An 18,616-nucleotide genomic window follows, 5' to 3' on the forward strand; every position below is an offset into this window, starting at 1 on the left:
GAAAAACAAAGAGAGGTGGCAGAAGGTGGTGAAAGTAACACTACACATACCATGCACGTATCCAAGACCACCTGGAATAAGCAGCCTCGCAAGCCGAACAATGGTGGCAAGGCAAACACTGGTAAGGATTTTCATTGTACTTACTGCGATGGAACTACTCATACAGTTGATTACTGTTTCTACCTTCACGGATTCCCTCCTGGCCACAAGTTTCACGGGAAGGACGTAAAGCCTCCCAACAAAACCAGGCGCGCAGCAGCCAATAATGCCCACAAAAAAGAGGCCAAGTCGAGCACTACCAAAGAACATGTTGGTTTGAAATTCACAGTGGATGAGATCAACCAAATCAAGGCTATTCTTCGTGGTGATGGTAAAAATCAGATTTTTGCAAATGCAGCAGGTATACCTAATACACGATGCTATTCTTTTTCCACAAACAGTCCAGATTCTTGGATTATTGACAGTGGGGCTACATATCACATTTCTTCTTCTTTTAATTTACACGACAAAAGGAGACCACATTCTTCCTCTGTCAATCTGCCAAATGGGTCACAAGCACCAATTTCTTGTCTTGGTTCAATCAAACTCACTCCAAATTTAAACCTAAAAGATGTCCTTTGTGTCCCTGGTTTTCGAGTTAACCTGATGTCAGTTAGCAAAGTTACTCGGGGATTAAATTGTTTGATCATTTTCTTCCCTACTTTTTGTCTCTTACAGGATTTGGCAACGAAGAAGATGATTGGATTGGGGAAGGAGCGTGATGGCCTGTATTGCCTAGTCCCAGTCACAGAAGACTTCGTCTTTCGACAGAATAAGCCTGGGGTCGTTGCTGCTTCTGCATCCGCATCATCCAATGTCTGGCACCAACGCCTTGGACACCTTTCCACTGGTCCAACCTGTGTCTTATCTAGTTCCATTCCTGATATTTCTTTTAATTTTGATTCTTATTGTGATGTCTGTCCAGTAGCCAAACAAACAAGGTTACCTTTTCCCTTAAGTTCTACTTCTAGTCTACAACCTTTCGAGTTAATACATTGTGATATTTGGGGTCCGCATCGTTTGCCATCTTCATCAGGTGCTTAATACTTCTTAACCATAGTTGACGATTACTCCCGATTTACTTGGCTCTTTCTCATGAATTTAAAATCTGAAACACAAGAGAAAATCAAACTGTTTTTTGCTTATGTCAACACTCAATTTCAGCGTCAAGTTAAACAAGTACGCATTGATAATGGCGCAGAATTCATATCCATGCGTTCATTTTTTGCCAACTCAGGCACTGTTTTTCAACATACTTGCCCACACACACCTCAACAAAATGGGGTGGTGGAGCGTAAACATCGACACCTCCTTAATGTAGGTCGCGCACTTCGTTTTCAAGCAAACCTTCCCCTCAAATTTTGGGGAGAAAGTCTTCTCACTGCCACTTATCTTAACAATCGCACACCCACCATCGTTTTATAAAAAAAAAAACACCTTATGAAATGCTCTACACACGCCCCCCCACTTATATGCACTTACGGGTTTTTGGGTGCCTTTGCTATGCTACACACACCTCCCCTAAACACAAGTTTGATGCTAGGGCTCACAAGTGTCTCTTTGTTGGTTACCCTTCTAGACAAAAGGGGTATCGTCTCTACAATCTTCACACTCATCAATTTTTTACTAGTCGTGATGTGGTTTTTCATGAACACATCTTCCCTTTTGCTCATCATCCTCCCGACACCCAACCTGATGAAGTTGTGCCCGTCATTCCTCTTCCCCTCACCGATACCATATCAGATTCTTCCACCTTTCCACAAGAACCCTCATCTCCCATCATCTCTAGTCCGCACACTTTTCCTCCTTCACCTTCCGTAACTGTCGTCCCTTTCTCACTATCACCTGTGTCGCCCCCATCTTCTCTTCCTTCTCCCCGTCCTGTCAGCTCTACCCCACCACCTGCCCTTGGTTGTGGCCTCCGCCCCAAGCAACCTTCTGTCTTATTAAAGGATTATGACTGTTCACAGGTCACCACGGCACCTTCCACGTCCACTTCTTCTTCGCGGTCAGGTACTCGCTATCCCCTCTCTCATTATCTCTCTCCTTAGCATTTATCACCATCTCATCAAGTGTTTATCAATAATATCACTCGTAGCATCGAACCTACTTCTTTTGCTCAGGCCAACCTTGATCCTAATTGGCAAGCTGCCATGCAGTCTGAACTTGCTGCACTTGAACAGAACCATACCTGGACACTCACTTCCCTGCCTCCTGGAAAATGTGCTATCGGCAGCAAGTGGGTTTACAAGATCAAACATCGCTCTGATGGATCCATCGAGCGCTATAAAGCGCGTTTGGTTGCTAAAGGTTACACGCAAATTGAAGGCCTGGACTATTCTGAAACATTTGCACCCGTGGCCAAACTTACCACTGTTCGTTGTTTATTGGCCGTGGCTGCTCAACGCCACTGGCCTCTCCATCAGCTCGATGTCCAGAATGCTTTTCTCCATGGTGATTTGGACGAAGAAGTTTTCATGTCTCCACCTCTTGGACTTCGTCGACAGGGGGAGAACTTGGTTTGTCGATTCCATAAATCCCTCTATGGCTTGAAGCAGGCTTCCCGTCAATGGTTTTCAAAGTTTTCTCAAGCTATTCAACTCGTGGGATGCAAACAATCAACTGCAGACTATTCATTGTTCACCTGCACTACTGCGCATTCCATTACAGTGGTTCTTATCTATGTTGATGACATGATCATTACAGGGAACAACCATGAGGCCATTCAACGTTTAAAACAATTTCTTCATCATCAGTTTCATATTAAGGACCTCGGACCTCTCAAATATTTTCTTGGGATTGAAGTGGCTCGTTCACAGCAAGGCATTTCTATCTCACAAAGGAAATATGTTTTGGACATACTGGACGATGTTGGACTATTAGGGGCATGTCCAGTGGATTTTCCCATGGAACAATACTTGAAGTTAAGGCCAACGGATGGTGAATTATTAAAGGATCCAACCAGATATAGAAGGATCGTGGGACGACTCATTTACCTCACCATAACGAGGCCAGATATCACATTTTCTGTCCAAAATCTTAGCCAGTTCATGAACCAACCACGCAAGCCTCATCTTGAAGCTGCTATGCGAGTCTTGAAATACCTCAAAGGGACTCCAGGACAAGGTCTATTTTTTCCATCTACAGATGCTTTACAATTGAGTGGTTACTGTGACGCTTCATGGGCATCATGTCTAACGACTAAAAGGTCTGTGACAGGTTATTGTGTGTTTTTGGGGAAATCACTTATCTCCTAGAAGACTAAAAAACAACATACGGTTTCACGATCGTCTGCAGAGGCAGAATATAGATCAATGGCTGCAATCACTTGTGAACTTACGTGGCTTCATTATCTGTTACAAGATTTACAGGTCTCCCATGCAGCTCCAGCTCATGTTTACTGTGACAATAAGGCAGCACTACACATTGCAGCTAATCCAGTTTTCCACGAGCGAACTAAACATATCGAATTAGATTGTCACTTCGTCCGAGAAAAGTTACATTCAGGAATGATTGCAACAAGGTTCACACCTTCAAAACATCAGTTGGCCGACATATTTACAAAAGCACTAGGAAAGGCATCGTTTCATTCTCTTCTCAGCAAGTTGGGCATTCAAAACATTCATGCTCCAACTTGAGGGGGAGTGTTGAAATCCTTGTATTAATTGTTTATCCACTCCATGATTTGATGCTCCACATGCAGTGCAGATTCTTAGTGGGCAAGCATGGGTATATGTACCTGCCATCATTACAACTATAGTCATCATTGCCATAAAGGGAGGACATTAACTTCTGGAAAGGAAGGTTGCATGTGGTTGCTGTGCTGTTGCACCTGGACAGCAGGGAGAACATTTTAATATTGCTGCATGTGTGCTTTTGCTGCATGTGGCATCGGTGTAAAGCTTTCTCCTCATGTAGTATAGGTGTAAAGTTTTGATCTTATTATGTGTAAGTATGCCTGCTCATAAGGCTTTCAAAGTATTGTAAAATGTATGATAGTTCAAATCAGTTGGAAATCGATTCTTTCTACATACATACACTTCGCCATTTTTACACCCTCCCCTTCTTCTCCTGTCAGATGCGTGCTTCCAATATATAAGTTGGATGACAGATCAAAGAGCTCTAACGCCTTCACGGTTTTACCATCGACCTTCTTGCTCCAAGGTGACACACTATGTAGGCATGGTGATGATTGCCTGTTTGCACTCAGTTGAACCCATTCCGGAACACCTCGCCAACTCCTGCACACCGCAGAAATGTGACAAAGATCAAGATGTGAGAGATGTTCAGCTACTTTGTTTAACATATCAATTGGAAGTTCAGACCATATTTGAGTCATAATAGAGTATACTTTTCTTGATACAGTGATATTCATTACTTAATATAACTGAACTACAATGGGGGATTCAAATTTGTCTACGAGGAGGGATTCGAACTTGTCTACAAGGAGGGATTTGAACAGAACTTTGCTCTATCTTCATAGGAATTCTTTGCCCTAGCTTCTAAAGGAAATCACTCATCTTTATGTGTGCATGGAGGACTTTGCAGCCCTAGCTGGGGTTTCAAACTTCGCTTCATTTTACACACACTAATAAAAGCATGATGAAATAAGCCCAAGCCCAAGCTCATGACATTATTATCTAGGCCCAAACCCAGCACCCAGCACGAAGCGTGAGTGAGATGCTGGTTCAATGACGAAGGCGAAACACACCCAGCACACAACCCACTCCACCTGTGCTGTGCCATCAATCCCCACATCATCATCATCATCATCAGCACACAGATTCTTCTCCGCCCCCGGTTTTGGTTTCGAGGGTAGACTAGTCCACAGCCGGAAAACCAACATTTTTTTTTCCGGCAGCCTCCAAAGATGGTCTCCCCGGAAAACACCAACTGGCTCTTCGATTACGGGCTCATTGACGATACTCCTGTCCTGGGAGGGAACTTCGCTTGGCCAGTTCAGCCCATCGCCGGTTCGTCAAGTGTCAGGTACTTTCAATTTTTCTGTAATTTTTTATTAATCAATTGTAATTTTTTTACTAATCATTGATTAATTCCTGCTTTGTGCAATTAATCTGACTGAGACGAATTAGGGTATTTTTGTGGGTTTTCAATTCTGCTTTTATTTTTTCGGTTTCTGGATAATCTCTGAACAATTGGGTGCTTTTTGGTTCATGGGTTGGGACTGAGTGGCTGGAATTTGCTAATTTCAAGATACTTTTTTTTTGTCTTATTCCCAATCTGTTGTTTGGGGTTTTTCTTATGGTTTTGAGTGTTTGGTTAATTGGGTCTGGTTAGGACTGGGAAATGTGTGTAGAGAGAGGCTTAGATTCAAGCTGGTTACTGATTGAATGACTTGAGATTGTACTGTGTTCTATGTTGGTGGGAAAAAAAAATATGGAATTTAACCGATACAGCCACGTTTTTAGGGTGTTTGGCTGAATAGAAGGAAAAAGCAGCTTTTGTAAGAACAAAGAAGTGACTTCTCCAACAATTTAGGGATCTCTAGCTTTACTGACCAACTGCTTGTGCTATAGGATTTGAGCGAGACATTTGTGGGACGAACAGTACTTGTCCACTAACTTGAAGTTTTCTTGGAAGTTACTGTGAGAGAGATAACATGTCAGTTTGTTTCGATCACTTGAAATTTTTTTCTATGAATTGTAACTTTAGCGGATTACATTTGCTGAGTACTAGTGTTGGTTGGAGTTGTGGGGGTCCTCGGTTATTTTCTACCAAGAGACAAAGATGACTTCAGTGGTGGGGATTTGTGCTTTAGGGGTAACATTGAGTTCTTTTTGCAGTGAGGGTTCCTGATGACAAGTGGTACACATATACGTGTATATTCTTGCATTTCCGTATAAAGTTAAGCAATGACCTTTACATGTACTGCTGGACCATTTTTTGAACGACTGTTTACAGAAGGCTTCAGAGGCTTGGTTTACATTGTGGATTCGTTATTTGAGCATCTATTATGTTGATGAACTCAGAAAGGTTTGGTTTAATTGTATGTACTTTTTGGTCAGTTGGAGGTGATAGAGTTCAGAAATGTTTTGAATGTTTGTATCATGATCTTTTTTCTATTGCGTAATGTTTACTTTGTCCTATGCAAGGGTTTGTATTGTTCATTCATTTTTAGTTTGGGTTGTGTTTATGGTTGCTCATTTATTATTCTATGACGACTTTATCTATTCTGTAGTGTTGAACTTGATGGGTCATTGGGGGATGCAGAGGGACTTAAGGAATCTGGCTCAAAAAAGAGGTACAAACTTTGACTTTTTCTCATCAAAGAAATCAGAATGTGTAACCGCCTCAAAAAAATTTGTTCTCATTGACTCTGTTCTGCGCTTTATACCTTCTCACGTTTGACCCTTTTTTTGAATGCCTGTGCTGCTGTGGAAGAGATTATAGATTTGTGTTACAGCAGCCTTGTCGAGGATTCTATACGAAATTTTGTAATCAGCTCTTCAATCACTAATAAGCATGCTTATTTGTTAGTGTTGTCTGGATCATCTATGAACGGTTTTTCAATCGCTGATGATTAATTTCTTTCAATTTCGTGTTAAAACACCTCATGTCATATCTTGACAAATTATCATGTCTTGAAAATCACTGCCTGGAAGTTACATTTTAGTATTACAATTGAGTTGATCAAAGCTAGTAAGTTCATTTCAAATTCATCTTATTCCAGCTGTCTTCCTCTGTCTGTTGCATTTTTCTCCTCGCAGGGTCAGAACTGAATCATGCAGTGGAACAAGCTCCAAGGCATGCAGGGAGAAGTTGCGAAGGGATAGGCTAAATGACAAGTACTCTCTTTTCTTCTCTGCCGTTTATTTGTCTCCCCTTCTGTCCCCTCTTTTGGGGCAGGCTTGTCTTATCGCTTGACACGTACCAATAATAGGTTTGTGGAATTGGGCACTATTTTGGAGCCTGGAAGGCCCCCCAAGACGGACAAGGCTGCTATTTTGGTTGATGCTGTACGAATGGTGAATCAATTACGTGGTGAAGCCCAAAAGTTGAAGGACACAAATTCAGGCCTCCAGGAGAAGATCAAGGAATTGAAGGTAAGCCTTTGTGTTATCAGTTGATAGGACTTACCGGCTTACATAAAAAAAACTGCTGATGTGACAATGTGCAAAACCTTTTTTTCCCTTGTGCAGGCAGAGAAGAATGAACTTCGCGATGAGAAACTGAGGCTGAAATTGGAGAAAGAGAAGTTGGAACAGCAACTTAAATCCATGAATGTCCAGCCCGGCTTTTTACCTCCCCCTCCTGCAATTCCTGCTGCATTTACTGCTCAAGGCCAAGCTCGCGGAAACAAGATGGTGCCTTTCATTGGCTACCCTGGGGTTGCCATGTGGCAGTTCTTGCCACCTGCCGCGGTGGATACTTCGCAGGATCATGTACTCCGCCCACCGGTTGCTTAAGTCGGTAACGTCTAAAATTGATTGGGGTGATTTGGGATAACATTGTCCCAAACTAGTGTATTATCAAGTCATCGGTCGTGTACTTTTGTTTAACTGTCTACTAACTGAATTTGGTGGGTGACTTGACTGTATTTGCAACTGCAATTGCAAAACGAAACCTGGGTACTTTTTATGTACTATGCTGGTAATATTTACATGTAAATCGTATGAACTAATAAGTTATTCTGGCAACTTCTCGTTACCAATTTTTAGGTATAATAGTTATGTGGATCTGCAAAATGGGTTTACCTTGTATAATTTTCCAGCACCAAGCACAGTATAAATTAGGATGCGCATGATGTTATGCATCGACTCAGGGATTGGATGAGGACCTGTATGGAACGGATTCACTGCTATTGTGGCGTCTTGGTCCAGTAATACAGAAATCGTGATAGTACGTGGTGTTGAATCTATTTCATGTAACTTGCTCTCAAAAGATGGGCTTCTCTTCGGACGGCTCCATCCCAATTTTCGTAGTTTGTATGCCCACTAGCGGAGCTCCTATGTAGATAAGAGTTGCATTGCTCGTCTCCAAATAAAGAGCTACTTTCACTGATGGTGCGACGATGGTAGCATCACAAATTGATTACACGTTATCATGTAACTTTGACATAACAATGTATAATTGATATGAAATACCGTTGATTTGGCATTCAGTTACATCGAAGTTCTCCAAGAAAACTAGGAATTAGAAATCATATTACAGCTGTGGTAGAAACTAGAAAGGTGAATTAACAAACCATCGCAGAAAAAAGTTAGAAGTTAACAAAAGGTGGAAGTGCTTTTACAACCTTATCTTGAAGTGCTTCTGGCAAAGTACCTATTTCTCTTTCAGCTTTCTTCCCCTACTCTGTCAAAACGCAAATGGCTTCCCACCTTCTCAAAATCCACACACAAACCATCCAAACCCCAAACCCACTACTACCAACCCACCCATTCCCATTTCCCATACACCACCAAAACTCTCACATCTTCTTCCCCTCAACCCTCCACCACAAACCCAAAATTACCCGCCTATCCCCACTCTGCTCCTCCTTATCCTCCTCCCCCACCCCACCAACCTCCAAAGAAGCCGCCATCCAACAGGCCAAGACCTGCCTCTCCGCCACCCTCTCCAAGCCCCTCAACAACCTCCGCCTCACCACCAAGCTCAAGAAGCCTAAACAACCCCGATTCCGACTCGAAATCCCCGTCGCCGACGACTCCCCGGAATCCCTCTCCAACCTCGCCCTCCAGCTCTTCCAAGACCTTCCCATCAAACGAAGATCCTCCAAAGTCAACGTCTTGATCATATGGTCAAACGCTGCCTTCGCAGAAGCCGCAGTGAAAGCCTTTGGGGCTTCCCCTTCGAGCCCGGTTGAGCATTCGGACATTTCCTCCATCGCCAACGGTGATACCGGAAATTTGAATTCTGCTGACGTGGCGGTGTTTTTGGCGCCAGAGGGAACCCAACTGGCGGTTATAAAAACGGTTACTGATTTGCTGTTCCCGAGGCCGGTGGTGATTTTCAACCCCAGGTGGGCGTTCGAGGAGGAGGCGGAGTTGGGCGAGCTCGGCGGGTTCGTGGATTCGTTTGAGGTGATTTTTTCGTTCATGGGTTTGGAGGTGAAGGGGCTTTTGAGCAGCAGGAGTGGAGTGGTTTTCAAGTGCGTGAGAGATGGGGTTGTGAGTGGTGAGAAATGGGCTGTTTTTGTTGAAGGAGAAGGAGGGGAATTGAAGATGGTTTCGACGTTTAAATCGCGGCCTTCAATCGGTGAAGTTGAGAACGTTTTGTATAATCTGATGGCCATTAATTCGCCCGTGACGAAATCAGTGAAGTTTTTCAGGGATTTGGTGTCGAATGTGACCGGAAAGAAGTAAGTTTTCTCCAATGACTGTTTTGTATAATCTCCGATTGATAAGTTTTGAAGGTGTAGAAGGTGTTTGTTGAATTGTCTGAGTAAGTTTACTCACTTGTGTGTCTGTTACATGTGCTGAGCTCGCGTCACGTTTTTTGTTGCTTACAAGGTAAAACCGAATCATGACGCTCTCCTCCCTTCGACCATGCTTTTCTTTTAAAGAGCTTGTTTTACGTAGTCAAGCAATTCACAGTTCGATGTAGTTATAAGGATCTGATCTCTCGATGTTGTCAAGAAATCCAACATCTCATTATTGTCTTATGGACTGTCAAATTTCCCTCTCGTTGTCTCGTGTATCCTATCATTTGTCAGGTCGCAGTTCTCATTGAGTCTTAGAAGTACGTTGTCTTGCATTTTATTGCATTTTCTACATCTAACATCTTGTTGTTAAACAAGACTTTATGACCGGAAGTTCTAATCACAGCGTATGGGGAAAAAGGAAAGAGGAATACAGGGTGATAGGTGAAGGAATGTGCACTGAGGGAAGAGAGTCCTGCTGATCAGATGCCCGGTGCTGTTTTTTCATCTTGCATTAAGAAGTATTGAACGCCGTGAATTGGGGAAGAACTCTCTCTCGTTTTCCTTTGCCTCATATACAATGCACTCTTTATCATCAACATTTTCGACATATTCCTCTGAAAACCCAACTTAGGTTGCCATGATATGACAGCTCTTGATGAATTTATCTGAGAAATCGACATATTTCGCCCAAAATGGCCGAAGTTTTGGAAATGCAATTTCTAGCCAGGGCTTTGCTCTCCCGTTGTAATGGATGACGCCAGCACTCTTTACATCAGCGGAACTTGTGTTTTCCTGATATCCCAGTCCCAACATGTGCCAGAACGGATCAATAACTTGGACATGACCGTGGAATGCTATTAGGCCGGGGGGCAACGTTCCTAGCTGCCAAAGGCTCAGGTCTGATTTCAAGTTCTGCATAAAGATACGAATCATAAGATGGGATGATTTAGAAGATAGTAACGCATTATCTCGATAAATTCTTCTCGCGAAAATTTGAAAGCTATAAAGTTGAAACTTCTTTCACCTGTTCAAGCCAATGGTGGTACGTAAAGCTTATGTTGGTTTTTCTCCAAGCATCTAGGTCGAAGATGTTCATGCCATAAGCCCAGGCACATGCATTGGGGTCGAAATTCTTCGATATCAAAGGATGAGAGAAGTTCAGATAACTCCTATACCGCTTTGACATCACAAAGTTATCTTCTCCGTTGCATGTCTCAACTGCTCCATTGACCTTTCCGTTCATTTCGATATCCCATAGCGGTGAAAGATCAGTTTGAACTACTATGTCGTCGTCCAAGAACACTATCTTATCAAGACCAGGAAACAACTGCATCGAAATTTAGTGTAGATTAGCACAAATTGTAGGCAAAATAAGCTTATAGAAGCATTATAAGCTGTCGTAAACGCTACTAAACCATAGTTAACATGGTACCTCGGGTAGATGTATTCTGATATGATTCATCAGTGAGTTGTACTTGGGACTAAGTGCTTGCAGCTTTGCTGCAATAACATTAGGCTTCTCAGTATTATTCTTCACAATGGCCGATGACCCGCCTCTAAACTGCGACCTCACCCTTTGGTCTTTCTCCATTGCTTCCAAAACTGGCACCTTCCCCTTTGTAAACCAATCGAAATGGTGCAACGCCTTGACCTCAATTATGGCAGGTGACAACGAATGCAGAGAAAACCACGCTTGCATCGGGTAATATGTCTTCCTGTCTGTGATAATGTGGAGGACAACTTTGTGAGGGCGCAATGAGTTACGGACAAGGGACGTGGCAACAACGGAGGCGGCAAGCACATTGTCGGAAGCAAGGACAAAGTGGTAGTAGGAGTTGTCAACGAGGGCAGGGACGAGCTCAGCAGAAGGGAGCTGCAGGCGAGCAGCTGCATTGGAGGCGTGCTCGTTGGCCAACCTCAGGGCTAGGCAGTGAAGCTGTTTAGGTATGCTGCTTGACGCTACATGCCGGTAGAAATACTCTTGGATTTTGGCATTTCGGGTTCTTTGCTCAAGAAGTGTGACCTGAAAATTTTGCACTGTCTTATTAACTCAAGATACTCTTGCACTAAGTACATGAGACATCATTTGGTCGGAATTTGGCGACCCTAGAGTTATCAGATTTTTATTGCCAATTACATATACGTGTTATTGATTACTTTTCGGAAAACCAAAATATTGAGAAAAGAAGTACCATTTCTCGGAGCTTGACAGCAAAGGTCGTTGTGTCTGATTTTCCGTCCTTTATTTCAACCATAAATTCGTCTAAGGTTTGAGGAATATCAGATCTTCCTTGTAATTCATGCTTGCCGATGGGTTCTTCTAATATTTGGTATATTACTTCTGGGACCTTTCAGAAATTAATTACATTGTTACAGACAAAAATAAAATCAAGTAATTAAACAATATCTCTTCAACCAGAAGTTGGGATTACGAAATTACCCTTGATTCTGTTCTTCCCAAAATCTTTGGTCCTAGTCTTTTCCCCAAGCAACCTAATCATTAGAACAAAAATTATGACTTACAAAATAAATATAAATAATAATGTGTTTAATTACCACTTAATATTACAGTCTATTGATGTTGTTCTTCACTTGTAAATGAGAGATCTCTTATCCAATTAATGTGTTTAATTAAAAAAAAAATTGTACACGACCGTTCAAGTACTAACTAGTTAATAATATTGAAAAAAAAAAAGTGAAATGATGAAGAAAATTAACATTTTTAAAAGATCAAGCCTACAGCCAGAGTGGGATGGCTTCAAATCATTATTATTGTAATAAAATACAGAGATAAGACACTTCAAAACAAATAAGAATTTGTAATTTTAAGAAAAATTAAATAAGAGGAGAAAAATTAAAATAAGAGGAGCAAGCCTACGTCGATCAACCAAGTTAGCTTTAAACATTTATTTAAAAATAAATAAATATAATAAGAGATTATATTAATTTTTGTATATAAAGAAAATGAGATTCATGTCTGTCATTCCACATATTTACTTGACTATCAAGATCATATGAAATTTTCAGTTGTTCAACAAAACTTAATGAGAAAATTACTGAGGATATACCTAATTATAAAGAAAATAAAATAAAATAAAAGGGAGTGCAGGTTGCTGTCTTCTGCTATTTATCTGATGGCTCGGAATTTATGGGTTAAAAAAATGAAAATTAGTGTTGGGATAGATTATTATGCTGCAGAGACAACAGTTGCAAGAAGCACATTTATCATATCCTGAATGGAGCTTTGAGCCTTTGCATATAACAGTACCATTTAAAATAATTAGAGATACTTTTAAGGTACAATTACTCGTATATACAAATTATAGGACTATATTTTCGAGAAACACTAGTTTTTTTTTTAATTTTATTATTATTTTAGAGAGGAGCAATATCTATGTGATAGGTGATGTCATGAAATTTTAATATTTTGATTTGCTTATTTTTTGGCTAGATTTGTTGAGGTTTGAGATTTTATCTCCTGAAAATAATTCAAAACTAATGGAGTTCTATGAAATGTATTTTGTATTTTTGTTTCTATAAGTAAAACTTCCTACTTTTAATTAATTTGGCATAGTTCAGTAGATTGGGTAGCACATGACCAAAAGCAAGAGAAAATTGTAGGATTGTTCTTGAAACTTTATACTAATTGGAGCTTGACACTTGTCACATCTTTAAGTAATGATTTTTTTTTTCTGGATAATTTTTTTAGAATTTTGATCCCTTATTTTCTACGTTAATCCTTTTCTTTTCTTTTTTACGAAAATTGTAACGTAGTTACTTAAAAGACTATTGATTTAGGCTTTAACTAGTTTAAGAACCAATACTCATAACTTTTAATTTTAGAAACTGAAGCTCCAATTAAACTAAAATTAAAAAACTAATACTCCAAATATCTCTAAAAGAAAATAAAAAGGTAAATGTTATAAGTTCCTCTTGTTGATATAGTGATTAGAATCTTTGTTATCCGAATAATTTTTCCCCAGCAGATCATTGTTTGTTGCCAAAGACTTAATAAATTAAACAAGCCAATTGTCGATCACCAAAGTTTATTATTGTATTATTATTTGCCTGCAATTGATTTTTTCAAGACAGAAAATGACATCCTTGTACATGAAACCTAGATAATAACAAAGTACTTTGAACACCCCATGATAAGTCTCCCATGTATATCTTAACTATGTACTTTGTTCTTTACCTTTTGTATAGGAACTATTTTCTTATCTACAAGATTGTATTTAATTTCGACATGTTATGTTGTTAAATTCTAAATATGAACTGCACATTTAAACACGAATTCGCTAATAAATTATTTAGGTTGGTAATCGGAAACCCTGAAACCAAAGTTGCTAGAATAATATTAGGTTTGAATGTACATGCACATACCTATTGAAGAGCACTTGCTTTCTCCGTCAATGGTATCCACAACAGTCATCACAAACACAAACCTGAGAAGAAAAGTGAAGAACAGAATGGAGTAGAAGAGCATCCGGTACGAAAGCCGCCTCGACCCGACTTTCACCTTGATGAACTCCCTCACTTCTTTCCCCGGAAACACTGTGACATGCCTCAGGCTGGGTGATATGTGAAGCTGCATTTTTGTTGTTTTGCTCAGGACACCCAAAATGTTGTAATTTTTGGGTGAGAAATGGCAAATTCCAGTCTGATCAGGCAAACAAGGACAGAGTAGAATTGCAAGAAGCAATGTCGTGTAAAAGGAAGGGTTTTGATGGGGGGGGGAGGGGGTGTTAAGGTAGCTATCTGTTACCTAACCTTGCTTAGTTTTTGGGCTATAGTATTATTATACATGTTGAGAGATATATGAGGAGAGGGTTGTTAAAGAGACAGAGACATGGGACTGGTCGTGTTTGCTTTTCTGGTTTTGGGGGTTTGGCTTTGTTTTGAAGGAGGGAAGTTGAGGGAGATGAGAGAACAAAATTATAATTATAATTATAAAAGATAACAAAATAATAAAGCATTCAATGAGTGTTCACTTTTTCATTCGAGGTTTCAAATTTAATTATATATAGATTATATATATATATATATGTAATACAATATATTAACGTATTCAATGTTTGGTTTGGTGTTTGCTTGGCTTTGCCTCCACATGAGATTCTTGTTTCAAAGAGCTTGGACTGTGAGAAAGAGAGTGTTTGACAGAACTGGGCTTCTACATGGAAAATGACTCTTCCTCTCTCTCTCTCTCTCTCTATGGGCTTTTGGTTGTTGGAGTGAAATTGCAGGAACATTTGATACTTATATATATATTTATTTTCAAGCAATTGTAATTTGTAAAAATTTGTAATTGCCTCATTGCTAGTTTTCCTATTTGTCATTGTTTGAACCTTTGACTACCAACTGCAACAGTCTTGGTTAAGAGTATTTCTATTTGCACCCGACATATTGCAAACAGAAAAGGAAAATAGGACCTTTTATTGCAAAACTCATAGATGGTATTTATTTTTATCTTTTCCTTTCACATAGTATGCACACTTTTGGGCAAGGTAATTTTATTTAGGGATTTTTAATGAAAAGCTTTCATTACTGTTCACTTTAACGAAAAACCACATTTTTACACTAAAAAATCAATCTTGGTACTATTCAATTTTACCTTTTATTTTGTCCTTATTGTTAAATTCAAAGTTTTCAAAACTTTTTTCCATTAGTTTTCCTTTCTGTTTAGGAAGACTTTGGATGCAATCCCTAATCACTAGGAATGGCAAAGATTCGGTTTAGAGACGAAAATGTTATATCCATCTTCATAACCAAGAAAACTAACCATATCCATAACCGCAAATTAACCATTGAGGATTATCCATAACCATATCCACCGAGTAATAGATTTTCTATATGTTAACGGTTATATCCATCTTCGTCAATAAAAAAAATTTATTTATTTTGTCGTTAAATATCCACATATAAATCATCTAAAATATAACAATACTTCCTGGAGGTATTCATGATAAGCCAAATATGATAGCAAATTAATGTATATTGGTCCCATGAAAAAACAAAGGGATGATAAAAGCAAATACAAATGCCATATGGGAGAACGAAACAAATTATCCAATAATTCCAATACTTGTGAATGTCTTTCCGCCTACTTCTGGAATAGAGGTTGACACTACCTATGCATGTAAAGCAATCAACAATCTAGTCAGTAACATAATTGGGTTGTAAATTTGCTCGAACAATTTGAGCCGACTCATGTTTAGCTCGTTCAAGCTCAGTCCTTAAGTTGAACGAGTTGAGCTTGACCAAAATATTGGGATCGTTGGAAAAAATGAGTTGAGGTTTTGAAGGGAAAATTTGACAAAATTAAGATCATTTGAACATCATAAATAGAGTTATTAACAATTATAAGGCAGAAATGATGAGTCAATATTATATTATATATTTTACCTTAATCTTAGTATAATTTGGTAATTATTTTGGTAGAATTTTGATATTTTGCTTTATATTTTCAATATAGGACATTCAACTTCTTCTGAAGAAAAACATGATTAAATAGACGAATTTTGGAGTGGTTCAAATTGGAGGATGTTTATGTGTCAAAATTTGGGATTTTTCTACCAAGCGGTTATTTTCTGACGATTAAATAAAGGAGCAGTGCGCATTACTGGAAAGTGACAGTTCTGGGCTTAAATTACATTTTTGGAGCCTAAGATGACCTCAGATGAGTTCGTGGCCTTCTGGAGAATTACTTAGAATAGTTTAAACTTTAAATCCAGCAATTTTGGGCCAGTTTTGGAGCTGATTTGGGTCCAAAACATGGCTATACAGATTTCTAGGTGAATTTACCAAGTTAATTTAGGATTATGTTTCCTAGTTTATTTCAAGTTTTTAGGTTTCCTAGTTTTATTCTAAGACCTTTTACTAGGATGATTTTAATTAGAGTTGTATAAATAAGCCTTTTGGCAAACCTAGGGTTTTTTTTTTTGGGTAGAACGTATGCAACTTTTGGGAGAAGATTTTGGCTAGAGCTTAGAGATTTCAAGATTTATACTTTCAGGTGTTTTCATTTTTTTTTTCTAGTTTAATACAATTATGTTGATTTTAATTATGAATATGTGTAACTAATTATTTTTGTTAGGGTGAGGCCATGATCCTTAGCAAGAATATGTAGTCTCTTTAATTTTCTTATGAATTTATGCATGCAAGTTTTGGATTGTTAATCACTGTGCTTTAAACTATCTATTTGTCTTAGTGATTCACGAACATTAGGATATTTAGAAAAGTAATTTGATGCAATTTTGGTGGAAGGCTGTCCTTAAAATAAACTAAGGCTTCTTGTGGTTAACATGTGTAACTACTTAGCATGGACAACACATTTTACGAGTTACATGGTTTTTCAAAAGGTTTTCACAAAACTTAATGAGTCTTGCATGTTCACATTCGATCTGAAAGCCATAGACGGGTTGCAAGTTAGATATACGTTCTATATTGGGGGTTCCAAATAGGGCATACTTTAGGAAAACCTAACCTTCAAAATATGCATGTGTAATTCATAAGGAATTAGAAGAACTACGTAGGATTGTTAGGGTGACGGTGGAACCCTAGTGCTTTTCCAAATTTGTTTCTCAAAATCTTTTCTCTTTGTTTTGTTTCCTTTTTAATTGGTTATTAGTTGCTTTCCCTAAATTACTTTTATTAAATTTTTTTTAATACTTTTAAATTCGAAATCAACATTTTCCAATCTTTACTTTCAGATAATTAACTAGGATTAGGGTTTTCATAAATTGTTTTAAATAATCCTAGCGGAAAACAACCTTACTTGAGCCGTTTATACTACAACAACCTTGTTCTCTTACAAGTATTTTGTGTGATTTTATCCCTACTTTGGCAGGTAGTAAAATCCCTATCAAGAAGCATGTTCATACGCACTCAAATAATTTTTAACCGTAAAATTCAAGGCCTAGTAGTGTGGTAAACAATGACTCAACTCAAATTTACAAGAAAGAGTTGAAAATCCATTATACGTTTATAGATTTCTCTTTGCATACGCAAATGCTAATTGTCCAAGAGAGAGCTTTCATTCCTTTACTTCTTTCTCCATGGATTCATGATGAATAGAATCTCCAAAGTTTCCAAGTGAGGGAACCTCTAATTTCTCCTTACTAAGGAGACATGAGAAGAGGAGATAAGTAACCTAGAAGGAAGATTGATGCTAGTGAATCTTCTCCTATAAGCCGGCCTTGTAGAGAGAAAATGAGAGAGAAATGTTTCACAATTTTGCCTAACAAAACCCTATAGTGAGGCTAAGGTTATAACTCCCCTTCTATAGTCCCTCAAACTTGAGTGACTAAATGAGAAACCTAACCCCCTCTTTCTATAGTTGGCCATTGGGCCTTTATGCCTTTTAACTTTCAGTTTGTCATACAACTTAAGTTAATGAACTTGATGGTTCAATGTCCAAACTAACTCAAGGTCTAATATGAACCTATTCGTTTGATTGATGAACTTATTAATTAATCCTAGCAATAAAAAATTAAATCATTTAATTGCACTTACTCAATTCTATTGTACTCTTTAATCTCTACCTTACACAGTGTACAGTTTATTAGGTTCTAATTAGTGAGACAATTAGCGATTAGAACTCTTACTAATTGATTGTGAATTGAAAATTATCTTTTTTTCAATTCTCTCTTTAATGAAGATTAGTGATTTCTAATCTTCAGGACTTCCACAAGTCATGAATGATACCTAGTAGTATGTCATGGCTACCCCAAATAAGCATAAGAAGCTGAGAACCTATTCAGTTGAAATTACAATGAAATACGATCATTCTCTAAATCAATACTCTTGATCACATTGTTTGGTTGATAGTTTATTCATATCTATTATTCAATGTGATTTTCTTATTTATGATTCTCTTGAATCTGATTTGGAATACACTTCCTAAATCATATTCATGTGATATGGCCAGAGACGCTTGAATCATATCATAGAATATTCTTGTTCAATAGTTGAAAGTTAGAGATCTCTTGTTGTACATTCACATGCCTTTGTGAATAAATCAATATCCCAACAATGCCCTAAGCAAACCCTAGGCTTATGACGCATCATCGATTTACCAAAGATATATCAACAAGACAACTGTGGTGTCTCAAGTCAAAGGACAATTTTGCGTTATCCTAATTAGTGAGTCCTCATATCACATGAGTACAAGAACTTCTGTTTGATCGTGTTCAG

The 18,616-nt window shown here is 38.7% G+C and overlaps 3 protein-coding genes across 3 annotated transcripts; 2 read left to right on the plus strand and 1 right to left on the minus strand.

The window, feature by feature from the left end:
• Positions 1 to 4,739: 4,739 nt before the first annotated feature.
• Positions 4,740 to 7,697, plus strand: LOC103946579 (transcription factor ILR3-like). The gene is made up of 5 exons (XM_009357304.3): positions 4,740 to 5,028; positions 6,239 to 6,301; positions 6,768 to 6,845; positions 6,941 to 7,103; positions 7,200 to 7,697. Exons 1-5 carry the CDS (start codon positions 4,910 to 4,912, stop codon positions 7,464 to 7,466), a joined length of 690 nt encoding a protein of 229 aa, XP_009355579.2. The 5' UTR covers positions 4,740 to 4,909; the 3' UTR covers positions 7,467 to 7,697.
• Positions 7,698 to 8,299: 602 nt separating this feature from the next.
• On the plus strand, positions 8,300 to 9,685 carry LOC103946578. Its single transcript, XM_048564116.1, has 2 exons — positions 8,300 to 9,361; positions 9,513 to 9,685. Exons 1-2 carry the CDS (start codon positions 8,370 to 8,372, stop codon positions 9,514 to 9,516), a joined length of 996 nt encoding a protein of 331 aa, XP_048420073.1. The 5' UTR covers positions 8,300 to 8,369; the 3' UTR covers positions 9,517 to 9,685.
• A 43-nt stretch (positions 9,686 to 9,728) lies between these two features.
• Positions 9,729 to 14,129, minus strand: LOC103946581 (probable galacturonosyltransferase 12). The gene is made up of 6 exons (XM_009357305.3): positions 13,808 to 14,129; positions 11,865 to 11,917; positions 11,617 to 11,772; positions 10,857 to 11,447; positions 10,449 to 10,751; positions 9,729 to 10,336 (listed from the first exon to the last, which is right to left on the minus strand). The coding sequence occupies exons 1-6, from the start codon at positions 14,016 to 14,018 to the stop codon at positions 10,052 to 10,054; spliced, it is 1,599 nt and encodes a 532-aa protein (XP_009355580.2). The 5' UTR covers positions 14,019 to 14,129; the 3' UTR covers positions 9,729 to 10,051.
• Positions 14,130 to 18,616: the final 4,487 nt, after the last annotated feature.

This window comes from the organism of the source record quoted next, unplaced genomic scaffold, assembly GCF_019419815.1.
Source record: "Pyrus x bretschneideri cultivar Hongxiangsu unplaced genomic scaffold, Pyrus_bretschneideri_v1 Contig38, whole genome shotgun sequence".
Taxonomy (NCBI): Eukaryota; Viridiplantae; Streptophyta; class Magnoliopsida; order Rosales; family Rosaceae; genus Pyrus; species Pyrus x bretschneideri.